The 19,197-nt window shown below is 40.1% G+C and overlaps 1 protein-coding gene across 1 annotated transcript in view; it reads right to left on the reverse strand.

Moving 5' to 3' along the window:
* LOC135710952 (protein bunched, class 2/F/G isoform) overlaps nucleotides 1-19,197 on the reverse strand; it is a 606,346-nt gene that overhangs the window by 19,319 nt on the left and 567,830 nt on the right. The window contains exons 4-5 of the mRNA XM_065233679.1: nucleotides 2,265-2,359; nucleotides 1,739-2,189 (exon numbers count right to left, since the gene is read on the reverse strand). Coding sequence (XP_065089751.1) covers nucleotides 1,739-2,189; nucleotides 2,265-2,359 — 546 coding nt within the window. The remainder of the gene's footprint in view (nucleotides 1-1,738; nucleotides 2,190-2,264; nucleotides 2,360-19,197) is intronic.

Consider the following 19,197-nt stretch of genomic DNA (forward strand, 5'->3'; position numbering starts at 1 on the left):
TCTGCATTGGCATTTTTCACGACCTGATCAGTGCTAAAGGAGCAGCAAGCCCCGAATGTCATCACCTGCATCACGTATACACTCCATGGTCGTCTATCCAGAAGAAACACTGACATAACTGGTCTTCGGCTTCGGCAGATCGTTACCTGTTGGAACATTTCACGGATATCACCAGTCAGTCCGATGCGGCGTCCCCAAAACTGGAGTAAAATCGCGAGGAGTGAGCTCAGCAGATCCGGTCCTTTTAGCATCGCTGAGTTCTAGGACTTGCCATATGCGATAGCTGCTGCGTTCCCCACAATTCGCACGGTTACAGGAAAGATCGGCACTTACCAGCATCGTGGAATCTTCTGGTTGATTTTTTCGTCAGTAAGCTTCTGGATGTACCCCTTCCCCACATATTCGACTATCTTTGCTTGCAGGATCTTTGACATTTCCGGGTCCTTCTCCATCCGTTTCTTCAGGAACTGCAATTGCTGCGACGCCATTGATCGACTGTCTGGCAAGCGGGCATCAGGAGCCTGAATAAACGAACGGAGAAGAACCCGGAAATGTTGTACCAGTAGTGATTGGCTCTGGGGGTCGTTTAGATCAATCAACCGTCGCAAAAGTCATCGAAGTCGTTACCAGTTTCGTCGGTCAGTAGGCAGCAAACGCTTCCAGATCCAGTATCGAACCATTAGAAGCAGAAGTCGTTGCCAGGCGTAGATGTGCCAGTGATCGATGCAGAGGAGGCGTTTTACGATCTTAAATATATCTCTGGGATATTTTGAGGAATTAATGTGTGGTTGATGTACATGGTGAATAAATGACGACATTTTGCGTCCACTTGCGCATTTTTTTTTTTGAAAATTCATTCAGAATATCAAGTATTTTTTTTTTCAAATTTCATGTTATACATATTTTGTAGTACTGTAAATATAAAAGCATTGATCTGAAAAAGATTGGATTGATCAGAAACGATCGAGGAAAAGTGATAAAAGAATCCTTTAGAGCGATTGTTCAAAATATAATACTAAAAACGTGAATTCTCGCTCAACACAAGAAAAGGGCCTTTTGTTGTTGATCGATTCTCTTTCGCGAATAACCCGACGGCATATGAATTTTACATTCAGTGTGTTGTTTCAAGCGCAAGCTAACATCATCTTCTGTCGAACTTAGCGATAAATTCGTTTATGTTGCCGTGGTAAACCAAAGAGGAAGTCGTTGAAGAGAATCAATCAACGAGTATAGGCCCTTTTCAAATGTTACGCGAGAATTTCAGACTAATTGTATAAAAGTTCGTATATCTCAGTGGTTTGCAGATTTGCAGCTTTAATGTCTGGGGCAATTTTTCATAAAATTCTAAGTTCTACAACTTTGCCCAAGACAGCAATTTTCTATCTGGCGAATTAAAAACATTTTTATCGCTGCGCCATCTTTGCGGCCAAAACTTTAACTATTTGTATGTACCAAATTATTGTCCTATTAAATCCAAGAAATTTAACTCAAGACGTCAATTCAATTAGATGCAATCCCGAAAAATTTAATTCGTGGCCCACTGTGCAATGTAACCATTTTTAGACTTTATGGTTTTAGCTGAAATAGTAGCTAAAATGCTAGTTTTTGTGAACCAACTGTGAAATATTTAGCGTGAAAATCGAAAAACTAAATACTTTCTTAACATACATTGGAAATCGGATCCTTTACCAAACATCTTTTTTTTCCAATAAATCCTAGGACCTAAGACTGGACTCACCTGACAGGACGACCGTATCTGCAGATCCCGATCCGGTCCCCGTTCGCCATCCGGCAGCGCCACATGGTGCGGACACCGACTGATGCTGGTGCTGCACAGATTGTTATTTCCCCCGTAGAAGCTACTACTGCTCTGGTGGTGCAAATGATGGTTGGCTTTACCGTAGCTACTGCTGCTGCTGCTACCACCGCCACCGCCGGAACTGGTACTACCTCCCGTTGCATCCTTTTGGCGAATCCCGGACGTCGTCGTTTGATGGTACTGCTGGGCGTGGTGGTTATGATGATTGTTCATAAAATTGCTAGTACTACTGCTGACTATTAGATGATCGTGGTGGTGAAGCGCAGTATGGCTGTGATGGTGCACGTTGGGATGATGCTGGTAAATGGCAGAAGAGTTGCTGGTGGCGCCGTTTGACGCAACGCCGGGGTCTACTCGTAATCGTCGGCTTCTGGAGAATTGGGAGGAAAATGTTGATAGATTTTTCGGAAAAGGATCGAGATATGTAAAGCATTAGGGATCTTACCGTTCATCTCTGAGAGGTGGTGAGCCAATGGAACTGCGGGCAGGAACGCCGAGCCGCTCCATTCCCGCGCAGCCGGGTGACTGTACCGATAGCATCTGGAAGACAGGCAAAAGAAAAGGCATTCGTTAAAAGCTGTCGCTCATTTGGGGGGGTAGTTGACGGACGGGTGTGTGCCATTTTGTTTTTGCTGCTGCATTCTTTCTCTTGATTTGGGGTGGACTGCTGCAACTCGTTCGTCCGTTTGTAACGATAAAGAGGCACAGACCAGACCAGACCAATGACGTTCAATTGGATTTAATTTGCGACCGACCAAAAATGCAAATGTGATTCGCGACTGATTAACTTTCCTGTTTAACCTCGATATGGAAGTCACATAAACAAATTAATTAATTACTTGCTGGTTAATTAATTGCTAATTGCATACTGAGCATTTCTGCGAGCTCACCGTGCGGTGGCGGCGGCAGTGGAAAGGAGGTTCGTTGCGAAATATGGAGGTTGCGTCGGCTTGGCACTGAAAATGTCAGACAGAATGTCTGTGTAATTTGGAATTTGGTTCTGCCAAGGATGCAAATGAGTTTGGGAGATTGATTATTGAATTGGAAGAATGGAGTTGTTGTAACATGTCGGAGAAAAACAGACCGTATTTTGAAGGTGACCCGGGACTGTGATCATGCAACCCAATGCAACCCATATACGATTACGTTGCAGAACATCGCATCTGCAGAGGCCAGTCAACCAAAGGCAAACGAATTCATAAATTTTCATTAAACTCATATTAGCTAAATTAGTCGAATGTCACAATCGCAATTTTGAGAATGGCTGCGCTTTTGCCACGCTAATTTTGCCTTCGGGTCCTTCCTACGGTCAACTCATCATGGTCCGAGTAAGTTATAGTACAAAAGATGTCAGCTCGGCAAAAAATATAAGAATCGTTATTTAGAGCTGCAAACGAAGGAGCAGTAGTACTTTTTTTTACCTCTTAATCATGCGTCGAGACGACACGAAAAATAAGGGGTAAAAAATGAAATAATGTTATATTTCATCTTGCATCTTTTGGGACACAATAGCATTCTTGGGAGGATTCCACCGTGCGGCAAGCACCAGATCACTTTTTTTCCGACGACGTCGTTGGATGTTGCTCTGAGCTAATTTGCCAAGACTATAGTATAAGTATAAGTTGCAGAAGGAAAACAACAATAAATTCTTCTTAATGAAATGCAATTATTTATTAAATATGACCCAGAAGGTACCGAGGAGTGCCAACCAATCGTGGATGTCGTCTCCGTTTCCACTCCATGCACTTGTGGAGGTCGTTCGTCGCATACTCGCAAATTAATTAATTTTTCATCGAAGCGCTCGGAAAATATTCCAAACCGTTTTGTAAGCTCAATGCCTGCAAGTGCAATAATCTTGCCAATCTCGACAAATTTTCTCCTCCAATGATTCAGCCACGCAATTCCATCGTCAAAAGCGTGAAGAAAATGCAAATCTAAAACCCTCAACCGCAAGACACATTGTAGCTTTCCTCCTCCGCCCGCCACATATGTATGCTCGTTTGTTGTGTTTGATTCTAAAATTGAATTTTATCTCCTCGCTACATATGTAGCTGCTACATTTGCACGAAGGTGCACTGTTTGCATGGAAGCGTCAGCCAAAGTGCTGCCTTGTTTAGCATGCAACCAAGACAAGAAGAAACTTTGCCCATTATCCGAGAAAACGACAGCATTGAACCAATTCCACTATCAGCGCCAATTGAAAATAATCAGCATAATCAGCAGCAGTGCATACGTATGTATGTTGGAAAAGGGTTTCAACGAAAGCGGTAACATTGAAAGCGAATGAGATTGCCGACGAGCGGATTCAAGGCGATATGGCATTATTGTCATCGCGTCATTGATCGCTGCTGAACGCGCGCGAAGCATGTCCGTTTCGGTATAAAGATGGATGCTGATTGCCTATGGTGGCATGACTTTCACTCGGAACGGTGTAGCATGCTGATGGATACGGATGAGGTGATTTGATTTCGATCATATTATCTTCAGGCAGTCAATTGAACAGATGTTTTTTTTTTTATGAATGCTGTGAAGATTTGAAAACTCAGAACCTAATTGGCCAAAAAAGGTAATGTCAATAAGCATGAGTCTCAGATGGGCTAAGTAAGGGCATGGTATTGGCAAGTATGAGTATTCCCTAAAGCATAGCGTATCACTGTGCTTGAAACACAATATAAAAATTCATTCATTGATTGGCATAGACAGCTTTTAATTATTAATTGTGGAAGTACTTCAAGAACACTAAGTTGAAACCAGGTTAAAGCTCGTGCAAGATCGTCAAGGATCACCCACGGTTGCAAGTCCGTTATTTCCAGATCATCTGTAATTACACGGAGAATCAAAAAATGATAATTGCAGGGCTGATAGCACCAAATATATCCAAAAATAGTGATTTTAGTGACTAAAATGAGTAAAAAAGGGACCATTAAGTGACTAAAATGAGTAAAAAAGTGACCATTAAGTGACTTTTAAGGCACAAAAAGTGACCAAAAAAGGAGACCCAAGTAGAACTTATTGAGTTCCAATTTAAAAATGTATAAGAAGATTTTAAGCATTTTTTTTTTTTTTTTTTTTTTATATAAAAGATGGTTCCAGGAGGATTTTATCCATAATGCCACTGCCAGTCAGTGGACAAATTCATGAAAGAAGGATACATATGTGGTAATATAGTAACAGGTTTCCTAATGACTACTGACTACTGATATTAGGCAGAATATAATGTTTCAACAAACACGTGTCGGTCGAATTAGGATTTATCCCAGGCTACTATTGTAGAAAAACGTAATTGATAGATATTGGGCGGACCGCGTCGGAATGTTTAGAAAAATAGGGCGCACGCTTGATCCGGTTTAAGATACATTGTTGACTGCTTTCGGGAACATGATTTCATTTTAATAACTTGTTTACTTGTTTAACCAGGGCTTAAGCAATCTTCACGTTGGTCATAGCTTGTTATGATAGCCTGAACAATGCGTAAAGAGCAAACCGCGAAACATTGAACGTCGCGTGAAAGTGGAACTTAATGAAGGCCTAAGTGCTTTTTCGTAACTTTTAGTTTTCGGATTAGAAAAATAATCGGTTGCAGGACAATTTATATTAGATAATTCAAAGCTATGTTGATCATTATAACATTAAATTTTGAATAACAAATGATAAGACAATCTTATTCAAATGTCGTAATAATACCTCTGACCAAGGAAAAATGATTTATATAGTTTTCATAAAAGTTGACGATACAAATACTAATGAGGAAAGGAATTCCGCATTTCCTTTTCCCAAGTCCTTTTCCTCTCCTTCCCTTCCCTTCTTCTCTTTTCAGAAAGCGAGTAATGGCGCTATAACCATATGCCATATAGGGCTAGGACAAGAGTTAGTGCTCAGGTCCCAACCGCTAGAAGAAAATGGTAGCGAGCAAGGGCGCTATAACCTAGGCGAATACAGCATTCCCTCCGTATAGGTTACGTCCACACACCGCTCTCCGTTGTCCTTCAACTGAGGTCGGCTGGATCGATTGAGGGATGGCAGTGGGTTGGCGGTGCCGTCCACGCTTGTACGGAGGGAGGACTGTTCGCTCGAACACAAGGGGTAAATACCTGTGTTCCATCCCAGGAGATCGGACAACCAAGGAGTGTACATTAACTTTCTTAGCTCTGTCACTCCCAACGATTTATATAGCCTATTTTCAAATCCAGCATACGGAGCGGTTGGTACGGTATGTCCCCGCTCTTTGATTACCTGTGGATTAAATGTTAACCACTGTCTATACTTATTAAGTAGACATGGTAAACATTCACTTCCACAAAAATTAACTAAACGCTACACAGTAGGCCTGGCCGCTTTATTGTTTGTTTCACATCCTTGATGTGCAGCAGGCATTAATAATGACAAGAAAAATGATAGATGTATCATTTTCCAGGATTCTTTCAAGTACTGGCTGTGTATGTGTAGACTAGACTAGACTAGACTAGACTATAAGAAGATTTTAAGCATTTTGTCAATATTAGTAGTATTTGTTCTTGTATGATCGGTATCTGTTGTAAACAGACATGAGTGATTGATTTTTACACTAGTCTGCTGCCGGCTACTCTTTCATTTTGTTCAATTTTCGAGATAAATCCTTTTTTCAGTAAACCTGTTCCAATTCATAATTGTTGCCCAAAATGTGTGTTACATTTTAAATATTATGCTATGAAAATTCATTATAATTATCGTTAATAAAAACAATCGCTATTGTTTGGTTTTTTGCATGTTTTATAATACAACAACCTATATAATCCGTCTTCATCTGCAGGAAAACACATCTAAATTTCAGCTGTTCGATGGAACACAACGTACCAAGAAGACTGGCAATTCTACTAGCTTTCATGCGCATCCATATAGTATTTCATTTGAACAAATACCCTCAAGCTTTGAGCGTTGAATGGCGAGACTGTGACCCTTGGTTGGTATTGTATACAAGCACTTATATGTTGTCAGTTTTCTTACAGACAGGGCTGCACATCAGTCCCATATGAGTTTTTGTCAGCTTTGAGTTCGCAATACTATTCGTTATCTAATGGCATCTCCTAATGCATTACGCCTCTTATTAAATTTGACCGCTTTTAGTGCACTATTGGTATTATTGTAATTGGTCAGAAAAACTGGAGCGATTATCCGGTAAAATCCATTTCCTTTCACAACTCTTGAGTATCTATTTTATGAAAAATATTGATTAAATCAAACGGAAAATTACCAATTACGGAAGCACAGCAAAATCCAACATATAGTCAGATGTTCCAAATTAAAACCCTAAAGCTTTCAGCATCCCATAGTGAACCACTTGTTTTAATTAACATTTTTTGCAAAAAAAATGTAAAATGAATGTCTATTTCTGGGTTGAATTTAATGTGATTCAAACTTATCTTGTGCTTCTGTGCCGAGATTAGATTCTTTGATTAGTATGAATTTCTCCTTGTTTTCTAGTAAAAGTTTGTTATCATCCATCATCAGAACGTAAACAATCCTTCAGCGAACACTGAGTGGTCCACAAAAACGTAATGATGACTTCAACTTTGAATGCAGATTGCATGGAACCAATATATTTGACTAGTTAAAGTATCAGGTTAACGTTCACCTTATTAATAAACAGTTTAAAATCAACAATGAATAGTACATGAATCTAGTGACAGCTAATAAAGGATCCAAAATAGGGAAATTAGTACTACTTCTTTCCGAAGTAGTTAGTTATAACAGTTGCTTTCTTCTTGTTGACTATTTCCTCCATGCTGTCAGCTGCTCGTTTTTGCGACGCTTGCTTTTTGCGTACTGACTCGACACCATCAAGCATGGCTTGAGCCAGCTCTATTTCAGCCATATCCTTGTTTTTGTATAATTTTCTAAAAATTGAAGTTTGGACACACAATTATATTACTATATAAACTCACTTATATTTTTCTCACTGAGAAGATGAATAATCCTTCATTATGTGAAATTAATTTATTAAAATTATTTAATAGCTTTATAAATGTTCTTATTTCTTAGACTTCAGTAATTCACTTCAACGAAACATGCAGTACACGACAATTTTAGAGGGAAGCCCTCAGAACTTTATAGAAGTACTCATCACTTCAAGAAGTTCCATAGATATTAATGAAGTTCAGAGAAGATCATTGGGAGAACTTCAAAATTATTTAAGAACCTTGCGTCAGTTTATTTCAACAATATATAGTTTAAAAAAAATCTCAAAAGTTAAGAGCAATTTGAAGGGTTTATTGAGAATCCTCCAGCATGTTATCTTAACTCAAAGCCTTAAGAGAAGATCATAAGTTTTCAGAAAGTTTTAAAGAACTTCAGGTAAATTTTGAAAATTTTAAAGATTTTCCTCAAATTTCAGAGAAGTCCTAAAAACTAATGAATTTTACAGAATTTTAAAGAAGCTTAAAAGTTTCATAGAAGATCCTAGAACCACATTGAATATTTATCACTGTAAAACATCGTCGCTAAAACATTACCGCCATCTGTTGAGTACACTGTGGAGGGTAGTACGCTGCACAGATGGCGGTAGTGTGTAAACGTCAAACGCAAGGGAATTGACTTTGCGCGCCACAGGTGGCGGTACTACCAGCTACGATACTTTTCAATTGACCGTTAAATGCTTGTTCGATGAACAACTTGCGAGTGTTATGTCTGTTTGTCTGTGCTAGAACATCAGAGAAAGTTTAAGAATTTCAGACAACTTTATATATTTAGAGAATTTCTCCCAGCTTATAAAAAAGTTCCCTGAATCTCAAAGAATTCCAAAGAACAAAATATTTCAAGACCAAACTAACTAAAGAGAGGGTTATAGTTTTTCATTAAATATCGCAGAACATCAAGGAAGTTTGAGGAGCTTGGCAGAATATGTCAGAAGTTCAAAAAACTCTTTGAGCTTCAGAGAAGTTTATTGATTTTAAGGACGAAGAGGTAGCGGGTCTTGAATTATTAAAAAAAATCTACGCTAGAGGAATGCTCCTTTAGAAAATGTGAGAATTCAGGAAAAGTTCATAGAACTTTAAATTATTTCCCAGAACTTCAGATAGTTTCCTTGCACTTCAATTTTGTTTTTCGGATTCGGAAGTTCTAGTTCAATTAGTCCAAATACTTAATATAAGAACACCAAGCTTCTCCAAAGCTGCTAAAAATCAAAAGAAGCTCCCAGAATTGTAGAGGATACGAAAAATCTCACAAGAATATCCCAGCATTTTAGAGAAGTTCTCAAAACGTCATAGTACCTTCAAGTACTTCAAAGGATTTTCCAGCATATACCAGGTTCAAAATAATGCACAATATATCTAGCATAAAACAATATTTACAACACCGGTTTGTGGTTTTTTTATAGTTCTAAATAAACCGAAACCAGGATTTAGGACTACGTTGAAGAAGCCCGTAGAAATGATGGAATCGAAAACAACCAAAAATACACTAACGAAAAACCAAAAGCAACATTTCGAACGCTAGGCAATTTCCGGGACACTTGATAATGTGGGACGTTTTGCAGGACATTTGGTAATGCGGGACAGGAAGGCGAATCCGGGACGTCTTGTCACTTTAGCGTATTCCTTACGAGGCAAGGAAAAAGCCGATGCAATGCAAAAGCGCAGTTTTACGACCATTTCCGCCATTTGGAAAGCTACCGAAAAAGTAGTTTAGTTGGGTGAGAAATGCACAATAAAAAAACGCACTAGGTGGGGTTATGTTTTATGAAATTTCTCTTGTCGTTGTTTTCACTGCGGAATTTTATTTTATTAACGAATAAAAGAAAGCGGATACCTCATTGTTCGGCGGTATGTTTGGGCGAATTTTTCGCCAGAAAGAGTAAGAATAACATTAATCTCACTCATCTTCATATGCTAGAACTCTTTACTCCTTGTGTGAATCATTCGTATTCATTCACTCCACAGAAAATCCCCATAAGGATCTGTCAACCTGTGCGCCATATTTCGTAGGCCCGAATAGAAGTGAACTTCAGTCAACATTTAACCTGTCAAAGCGAAAAAGAATTGACCGATATTCCTAAACAGAGCTGATTGCTATACATAGGTGCACTGAAAAAGATTTTATGGTTGAAAAAAAATTATTTTTTTCAAGAAAAATATTTTGCGTTTTTTATTGAGCGCCTCCTTCGCTTTAAAAAAAGTGACTTTAGTGACTTTTTGACGAAAATAGAGACTTTGAAGTGACCACCTTAAAAAAAGTGACAAAGTCACTAAAAAGTGACCCGCTATCAGCCCTGTAATTGGGACTAGCATTCATCTTCAATGTGTAAAAACTGGAAATCTCCTACTTTACAAAAGGTAATAAGGCTTGTACTCGAAAAAAATGCGCCATTTTTATCCGTGTGTAACTTTTTTATCCGTGGGTAAAAATTGATGAAAATCTGGGTATAACTAGTTGGAGTGAATTGTTTACATGTGCAAAATTTCATAACAATCGGTTCAGTGGTTATTGAGATGTCATCGAAACAAGAAGAAAATCGCCGGAGAATTTTGCGCGCCGTCATAAAAAATCCGACTGCGACCATGAGATGGATCGGAAGACAACTGGGAATCACCCATGCAACTGTGTCTCGGGTGGTAAAATCGTTTAAGGAGTCCCAGACGACTAAGCGGCGGGCTGGAAGTGAAAGAAAATCGAAGACAGCTGACCCTGTGAAGGCCCGGAAGGTGTTGGATTATTTCAACCGTAATCCGAACCTTTCGATTCGCGACGCGGCTTTGAAGGCAAAGTGTTCCGCCTGGTTTGTTCAGCAAACCATGAAACGAGCTGGGCTTCGTGTATTCAAGGTCCGGAAGGCACCGAACTAGCGTGATCAACAAAACACGGCGGTTAAATCCCGCGCAAGGAAGCTGTATCGAGAGTGGTTAACGAAACCGATGTGTGTGGTTATGGATGCCGAAACCTACATCAAGGCAGACGCAAAGCAGATACCGGGGCTGGAGTTCTACGTTGCCAAATCACGGTTTGATGTTCTGATAGACATAAGGAAGAAGAAAGTGGACAAATTCGCCAAACAATACTTGCTCTGGCAGGCCATATGCCAATGCGGTAAACTGAGTAAACCGTACATCACAATGGGTACCATTAACAGTGAAATTTACCGCACCGAGTGCCTCCAGAAGCGTCTGTTGCCCTTTCTGCGGTCCCACGGAGGAGAGACATTATTTTGGACGGACCTGTCATCATGCCATTACGCGCGATCGACGTTGGATTGGCACACGTTTTTTTTTGTACCAAAAACCGCCAACCCCCCAAATTTACCAGAGATTCGTCCGGTGGAAAAATTTTGGGCCATAATGAAGGCCTAAGTTCGAAAATCGTCCAAGGTGTTTAAGAACGAGCTGGAGTTGAAGAAAGAATGGATGAAAGTGACCAAAAAGGTCGGCTCCACCATTGCACAAAATGTAATGAGGGGTCTTAAGGGAAAGGTGCGGGCTTTCAGCGATGGAAAGGAAATTGAATAATGTTATTATGCCGAAAGATAATCCATATGTATTAGTTCATTCCCTGAAAGTTTCAAGAAAATATGACTTAAAATAATTTTTTGGCGAACACTTTTGTCTGGTGCATTTTTTCCGAGTACAGGCCTTATACCAGTGCCGGCCGCTTCCTAATGCAAACCAACTAAGGCATGGTTTGGAATTTTGTTGACGTGATAATCGCTTTGTTTTCAGCTAAGAAATCCTCTGCCGCAAGAAATCATTGGGATGGTGGATAAAAGGGTCGGGTTTGCAGCAAAACTCATGAGATGTGTGGTGGTTCACATCTCCCTATTCCCCAATGCTTTTGCGAAGTGAATTGAGGTCCCCAACAACGGTGGCAAATTTGAACGAATTTGGTTATGATCTGGATTTGCGGGAGAATTTTAAATTGTTTACAGGAAAATGTGCGGGAAGCGAATCGCTTGCCAAAAAATAAAATTATGTAGAAGACTGCAAATCGATTAGACTACTGAGAAAAAAGTTCTTATTATATTAATTTAGTCCTATTGCTCTGCGCATATGTACAGTGTATCTCAAAATTGATCGTACAGCAGTACTTAAATTTTAGAAAAAAACATCATCTTGTTGAGGTTTTATACGAAAATTAAAGGGTTGTGTCCTAGACACGACCGCAGTATGACGTACCGTATGCGTGATAATGTTTGCACCATCGTACAAATAAGGTTCCCGTTTCACCTGTGCATACAATACCTTGGTTTTCTTTGCATGCACGTAACCTATAGCTCATACTGTGGTAGGCTGTGTATAAAATAAGATAATTTACTTAGTTTGACAGTTGCACCATGACGAAGTGGCAACGTATTCGTGATTTGTGCCACGCGCAAATTTCGCAAAAAGACATTTCAATCGCCGTGCGAGTGTCCCGGTGGACCGTCAAAAGGGTTTTAGACCGAGAAAAGAAAGGACAATTATCCGCGAACCTTAGAGATGAACTAGCCTAAGGCTAAAAATCTCTTTAATAAAGAATTAAAAAAAAAAAATTATCCGCGAAGGTGGCCACAGGTCGTCCGAGGTCAGCTCGGGTTCCGATGGTTATCGCTGCTATCAAAAGGAAGATTCGGGTGAATCCGGTGCGTTCAATAAGGAAAATGGCAGAGGAACACGAGATCAGTGACTTTACGGCACGGAAGATCGTAAAGGAAGATTGCGGGACGAAGTCGAAGGCACGGAAAAAAAACTCACATGATTACCAACCGCATCCGGGAGCTACGAGTCGAACGATGCAAGAAAATCTTGAACTTCCTTAAGCGAAAAATTCCGGTAATCCTGTTCACCGACGAGAGCATGTTTACCGTCGATCCCGTATCAAATTGCATAACCAACCTGTATATTAGTTCTCTTCCGGTAAAAGACGTGGCCGACGAGCACAAGAACGTGTATCTGACCAAGCATCTTGCTAGCGTTATGGTGTTTGGATTGGTGGCTTCCGATGGCAAAAAAAAGACCCGGTGTTCATTCCAGAAGGCGAAAAGGTCAACACGGAGGTCTACATCGGGATTTTAAGTAATTATGTTCTTCCGTGGATCAAAGAACAGTACGGTCCGAAGATAAATGTTGTATTTCAACAAGATGGGGCTCGGTGCCACACTTCGAACCGCACTCAGAAGTGGTTGCAGGAACATCTTCCGTTCTGGGCGAAGCATATGTGGCCGCCATCCAGTCCAGATCTTAATCCGCAGGATTACTCAATATGGCGCGTCATGAAGGCCAAGGCCTGTTCTAAACGCCACCCGAGTACAGCAAGCCTCAGACAAACATTGACCCGTACCTGGAGAGAAATTGATCCAGACTACATTATTAGAACCTGTCATGCATTCCGGAAGCGTGTCGAGGCCGCGAACATACCTGATCGCGCACGGTAAGACCCGATGTTCTACGTTCTGTTATAAAGATTAAGAGGCAATTAACCATCACTCGATTTGCTTTTGCTTCTTCTTCTTGTATTCCTTAATCATCACTTTCTAAAAGTATTGGTAAAATTCGTTGGTAGCGTGCGTCGCCGTGCCAAAACAGTCAATGAATCATAAATATCAACTGGTATGGTGAGCAAAATCTACCATCTCTTTTATTCTTTTACTTTGCAATACATCAGCAAATGTGACGTCACACATGAACGCGTATAAGAATGTCGAAGAGAAAACATTCACACTGCCAGACTACGCTGTATGGCATTTGTTTACAGCCCTGGGCGGGAAAGCCAACAACAGGCTACATGCAATGCTGCCATCTCCCCTTTTTATGTTTAATTCAATATTTTTTTACATTTGAAATTTCGAAGTTTCCAAGTTCCAAAAAAGGTCCTTTTAGTTTTATTCATTCAGTTTTTGATATTCATTGACCATTAAAATCATCCACTCATCTAAGTTATTGGTTCAAACTTCGTATTTGCATGTTTTAATAAACTTATATTGACTGCCAGAGGTAATACATCTGGCAACGCTTGTTCAATGATTCTTTTACGTACGCTAGCAAAGAAGTGGAGTCGAAGTGATTTTCTTGGTGTTTTATTTTGTTCACCAAGAGATTTGACCTCCAGTTTTTATTCATTTTGTGTATTATATTACGGGAAATTGTGGAATGCTACGAGGAACACAAGTAAGTAACTGCAGGGATGGTGTTTTACCCAGAAAATATACGATGTAAAATCATAAAATGCTTGCTTTAAATTTTTGGATAGCTTGTGTGTGAATGTATGTGTTTACATACTTAGGATGATGATTGAAGAATATTTCAAAAACAAGAACAATCCTTATAGATTTACTGTGTCTTGAACCTTAAAATACGATTATGATTTGGACCATCCTGCAATGGCGGAGGCAGACAATACTGTGTGTGTTTATCTATTGTATACATTACATGGTATCAATAACATTACAATCTGGACACAGGACAGTAACATAGATAATTGAAAGATGACATCTATTGGTAAGATTATTAACCATTCCATTATTCAGGGTAAAGGTGGTAAATGTCGCTTGCACGAACAATAATGATGTACGAGAGAGGGCTTAAATGCAAACCCTTTAAAAACTGTTACAGTACCTTTCACCAAAAGTTTAAAAAAAAAATAAATATGTTGACATAGCCTAATCTAAATGGAGTTCGAATTTAGTTAGCGGATGACGTTAAATACCTAGGTGTTACTTTGGACAGGAAACTAAACTGGAGCTACAAATACGCTATGGGTCTGCAGTGAAGCTGTGGGGGAAAACATGGAGCTTTGTGTATTTTCCCATGGATGCTAGTAAAGCTTTCCCCCGAAGAACGCGTTACCCACTGAGTTGCACCCACCGCTTTTTCTCGGTGGGTTTACAACCAAGCGCTCTGATTTTCTGCGAGTGACTAGTTATCCATTGGCACTACTCACATGCAAAAAATCAGACCGACAGGTTGAAACCCCACCGAGAAAAAGCGGTGGGTGCAACTCAGTGGGTAACGCGTTCTTCGGGGGATAGCTGTATGTTTTATTATTCCTGGTTGTAAAGCCCGATTCAAAGTAAATTTGGACGCATTCAAGTGATCATAACTCAAGAATTAAACAACATACACGGTTGATCAAAACGTCAAACGAAAGGCTATTTCTAGACTAACATTTGCAAAGGGCGTAATTCCAAAATGACCATATCGAGAAAATCGCTTCTGAGTTTTGATGACCTAGAAATTAATCCTATTTCACGACTTTCTATTTTCTGGATGATTTTATAAGCTTGACATATAGTTAATAGTGTAATCTATCATCATGCATCACTAAAAACTCAAAAAAAGTTTTCTTTGTCGTGAAATTGAGAAGAAAACATCATACGCCCCGATAATTTTATACATGTTGTTACCCCCGGATCTTCCATCCTTTGAACTGCCAACACTGGTGATACGCCGAGGAAATACACCCTCGGGATTTTTTGTTTGTTGTTCCGCCTTGGTTCTTCGTTCGCAAATTTTGTGAAAGTGGAATTACGCCCGGAGATTTTTTTTTGGTCTTCTTTTTGTTCGTTGTATACACGTGAACTATCAATCGGATGCATTTCAAATGAATCGGGCGTGACTAGATACTACAGAATCAAAACGTTTGGCATATTAAAACGATATAACTCGTAGTTCTGGTGCAAGGCGTAACAACCAGATGATGCATCATAGAGTTGAAAGTTGGAAATACGCCATGTAAGAAGAAACGTTTCTGATGATTTGAATTGATATTTTCTTCTACTTTTTCGTGTTTATCGAATAGTTTGTGAACTATTCTCTCTATATGTGGCAAAATATGGTTTGTTTACATTTTGGCTCTTCCGCCCTTTTCAAATGTTAGTCTAGATTTATTCAGCTTTTAAACGATATACAACAAGTTATTACATTTCACCGTTTCGAACGAACTGTCGCACTTTACTTGTGTTCGATGCCATCATGATCTGCAGAAGCACAGTCTCTGGTGACACTGGCACTGTACCGGCGAACTTATTCCACTTTGAACGCATTTGTTGTGCATTTGTCACTTCTTTACCGCATCCTCGAAGTTTTCGCTTGACAATTGCCCAATATTTTTCGATCGGTCTGAACTCAGGGCAATTCGGAGGATTAATCTCTTTGGCGACGAAATTAACATTGTTTGCAGCATACCATTCTAGTACCTCCTTAGAGTAGTGGCAGCTGGCTAGATCCGGCCAAAACATAACGTTGGTCTTGTGTTGCCGAATGAAGGGTAAAATCCGCTTTTTCAGACACTGTAAACCTTCGACATCATTGTGTGAGATGTAATGAAAACCTTGGTTTTAAGGCCACAACTGCAGATTCCTTGCCAAATCATTAGTTTCCGAGCAAACTTATCAGCAAAAACAAATTTATACCTGGGAGGGACATCCCCACGACCAGTTGCCAAGTGAAATTTTCGTCCGGGGATTTGTTTATAATCCATTTAACATATGTTTCAGCATCCATTAAAATACAACCATCAAATTTCGTCAAAACTCGTTCGTATAGTAATCGTGCTCGCCTTTTGGCCACTAAATTTTGTTTCAGAGAGCAATTCGGATGTTTACTGACACAAAAAGACTTATATCCTTCTCTTGAAAGGATGTTACGCACGGTGGAAAAGTAGGAATCGTATTTCTTTGCCAAATCACGTATGGAGACACCTGGGTTGCTTTTCACGTACCTCAACACCTTTCTCCTCAGCTCTTTGTCCCTAGTGCCACTTTTATGATAGATCCGCTGTGCTCTATCCACACTCAGAGTATCCTTGTAACGTTTGATTACAAGACTCACCGTTGACTCTGGGAATTTTAACACTTTTGCTATTTTTGAGGCAGACCACGAAGGGTTCTCTAGATGTTTGTGCACAATTAATTTTCTTTTCTCAAGTTCCATGATCCGTAATTTCGGGATGCGGCGATCAATCGAGAAAAACTTTTCACCAATTTCTTCGTCAATGAAACGTCAACAAATGCCTGTCAAACGTTTTTTGTTCCAACCACCAGGGGCGCGGTGGTGTATTAAACCGTGCGTCCAGATTAACTTTGAATCGAGCTTTAGTAATTTGAAGCTGTTAAAAACTAGATTTCATTTAATTCACTTATCAAAACAGCCCAAATGCTCAAAAAAACTGCATTCCTCCTCATGTCAAACCCGAGACAACACGATGATATCATCTGACTCGTCTACATAATCATGAAAAAACAGAAGCTCGAATTTTTTGTACCGATACATTAGCAGCTCCGCAGTCATAATCGTCATATTTTGCTCAATCAGCACGTTCTGCGTCGCCGCCGTCATCGTCTCGTCGATGTCTTTTTGGGTTGAAACCCACGACCATCCGACGCCACCCATCAGCGGGAATCCCAATTGCATTGTGTTTCGAGTTTGCTTTGCACTTTTTTTTTTAAATCCATAACAATAAGTTTGCTACAATTTAAACCGATGCAGCTGCAGTTGCATACTAATTAAGAAATTGTCTCGTACTCGATTTGTGCTCCGTTGGAGGAGACTAGGGTGGCACGGCTCACGCACCGAAAGATAGCAGCTATTTTTTTTGTTGTTGTCTACATTGGAAACAGGAAATCCAAGCTGGAACCTGGCTGTCGCCTTCGCGGTTTCAGTTACCAGTTAATATTTAGCTGTGGGGCGTATCGTTAGCCGCCTTTTTCTATCGCTTACAGGCGACGACGACGCAGTTTGTGACACACGCATGCTGCAGTAGCAAAAATAATAGGTAAATAAGCCAGCTGGTAGTTATAGGAAGAAATAGTTTCGAATGGCTGAAACGACTGGCTGACGATCCACGCGTGCTAATTTACTTTGGACTCGCTCCCGGTTAAGGTTACTACGCGCTACGCCTGTTACCGGTCATCGACCAGAGCCGTGGGTTTGAATGAATGAATGGAATGAGTTTCAGCACGTTTTCTATTCAAATTATTCGTTTCGATCGAAGAAATGCAAATCCTATTTTGGATATTTATTCTACATAGAGATTTTCGCAATATGACACAAGGTATCCAAATTTATCACCAAACTGTAAATGTGAATGCTGAAGTCAATATGTACGGCTTTTCCACCGTCACCGTAGTCGACTAGACTACCGCAGGTGACAGGTGTTAAAACTCAACCAATAATTAATATTCCCCACGTTTGCTCTAGCCGAATGTTCAAGCCTCGAGCGATGCGTCGTCAGCTGAAGCTTCGCGTGCGCATTTCCGACCACTTGTTGGTCAACCAACCGCGATGTCCTACGTACATATACCCCCAGGCTGGCCGTCGTGTTTTTATATTTAAGGTGTGTATGCACCGTCCGTCCAAAATGGGGGCGTCGTCGTCGTCGGTGGAGCAACATCTTGTCGTCTTGGTCCTATATGAAGATGCGCTCCCACAACAAGTAGTACAGTCGAGCTGCAGAACAAGAATTTCCATAAATTTACGCTGACAGCCTCGACGAAATAAAATTCCCTTGCCCGAGCCAAACATGATCGTTTCAAATTATAAAACCATCAGGATGAGAGAGGATATTTATTCGTTAGCCTCATTCTCGCTGTCACAGGACAGGCGTCGTCAGGGAGAGACGGGGTAATGCAACCCAACAGATGGAAAAAGAATACGGGTAATGACTGGACAAGAAAGAATAAACTGCACCACGACGGATGACCATAAAGCAATTTATTTGAGTCCGGGACGATGTCAAAATATTGCCAGCTTAAATAAGGTTTCAAATCAGAAACGGTGCATATTTGTTTTGCGAGCGGTTTTATGGCGTCCATTCGGAATGTCAGCGGATGATTTAGGGCCAATCATTCGGAACAACCTACGATGTGCGATGGTGCGATGTTTGCTGGAAGCTTGCATTGCTTAATTCGTTGTGAGTCCAATGTAAACAAAAGTGTGTATACTTCGGGATGAATTATAGAATCCAAGTTGTCATTGAGAATGATCCCAGCTATTACGGGGTGAATGCTTAGTCAATTGAAGCCCGTGTCATGAAAGTGTGGTAATCGTGCTGGATTTAAATGGCAATGCACAATTCACAATACAATCACTTAATTTTGAATGAACACAATTTCAGCCTTCAGTAATTAAAGAACATCATGATAGATATGTGATTACTTAGTGTATAACAATCAGATAAATTTTACAAATGTGTTACCACTAAATCCTCTTATATATATATAATTATATAATTATATATTGAAATACCTATACACCTATATGTTATGAACATTAAACATACATCAGATAAAAAAAGTTGCCAACAAATTTTATTAAATTCATCATACCGTTACCATTAACCACCACTTACAAGCCAGTCAACATGGAAGTCTAGGATCGGCGCTTTGCTAATACAATCACATCGTAAATCGTAAAGTCTGCCGATGAAGCTTCTTCCAG

The sequence above is a fragment of the Ochlerotatus camptorhynchus genome, unplaced genomic scaffold, assembly GCF_037179485.1.
Source record: "Ochlerotatus camptorhynchus isolate MF236.1 unplaced genomic scaffold, CSIRO-AGI_Acam_v1.1 ptg000408l, whole genome shotgun sequence".
NCBI lineage: Eukaryota > Metazoa > Arthropoda > Insecta > Diptera > Culicidae > Ochlerotatus > Ochlerotatus camptorhynchus.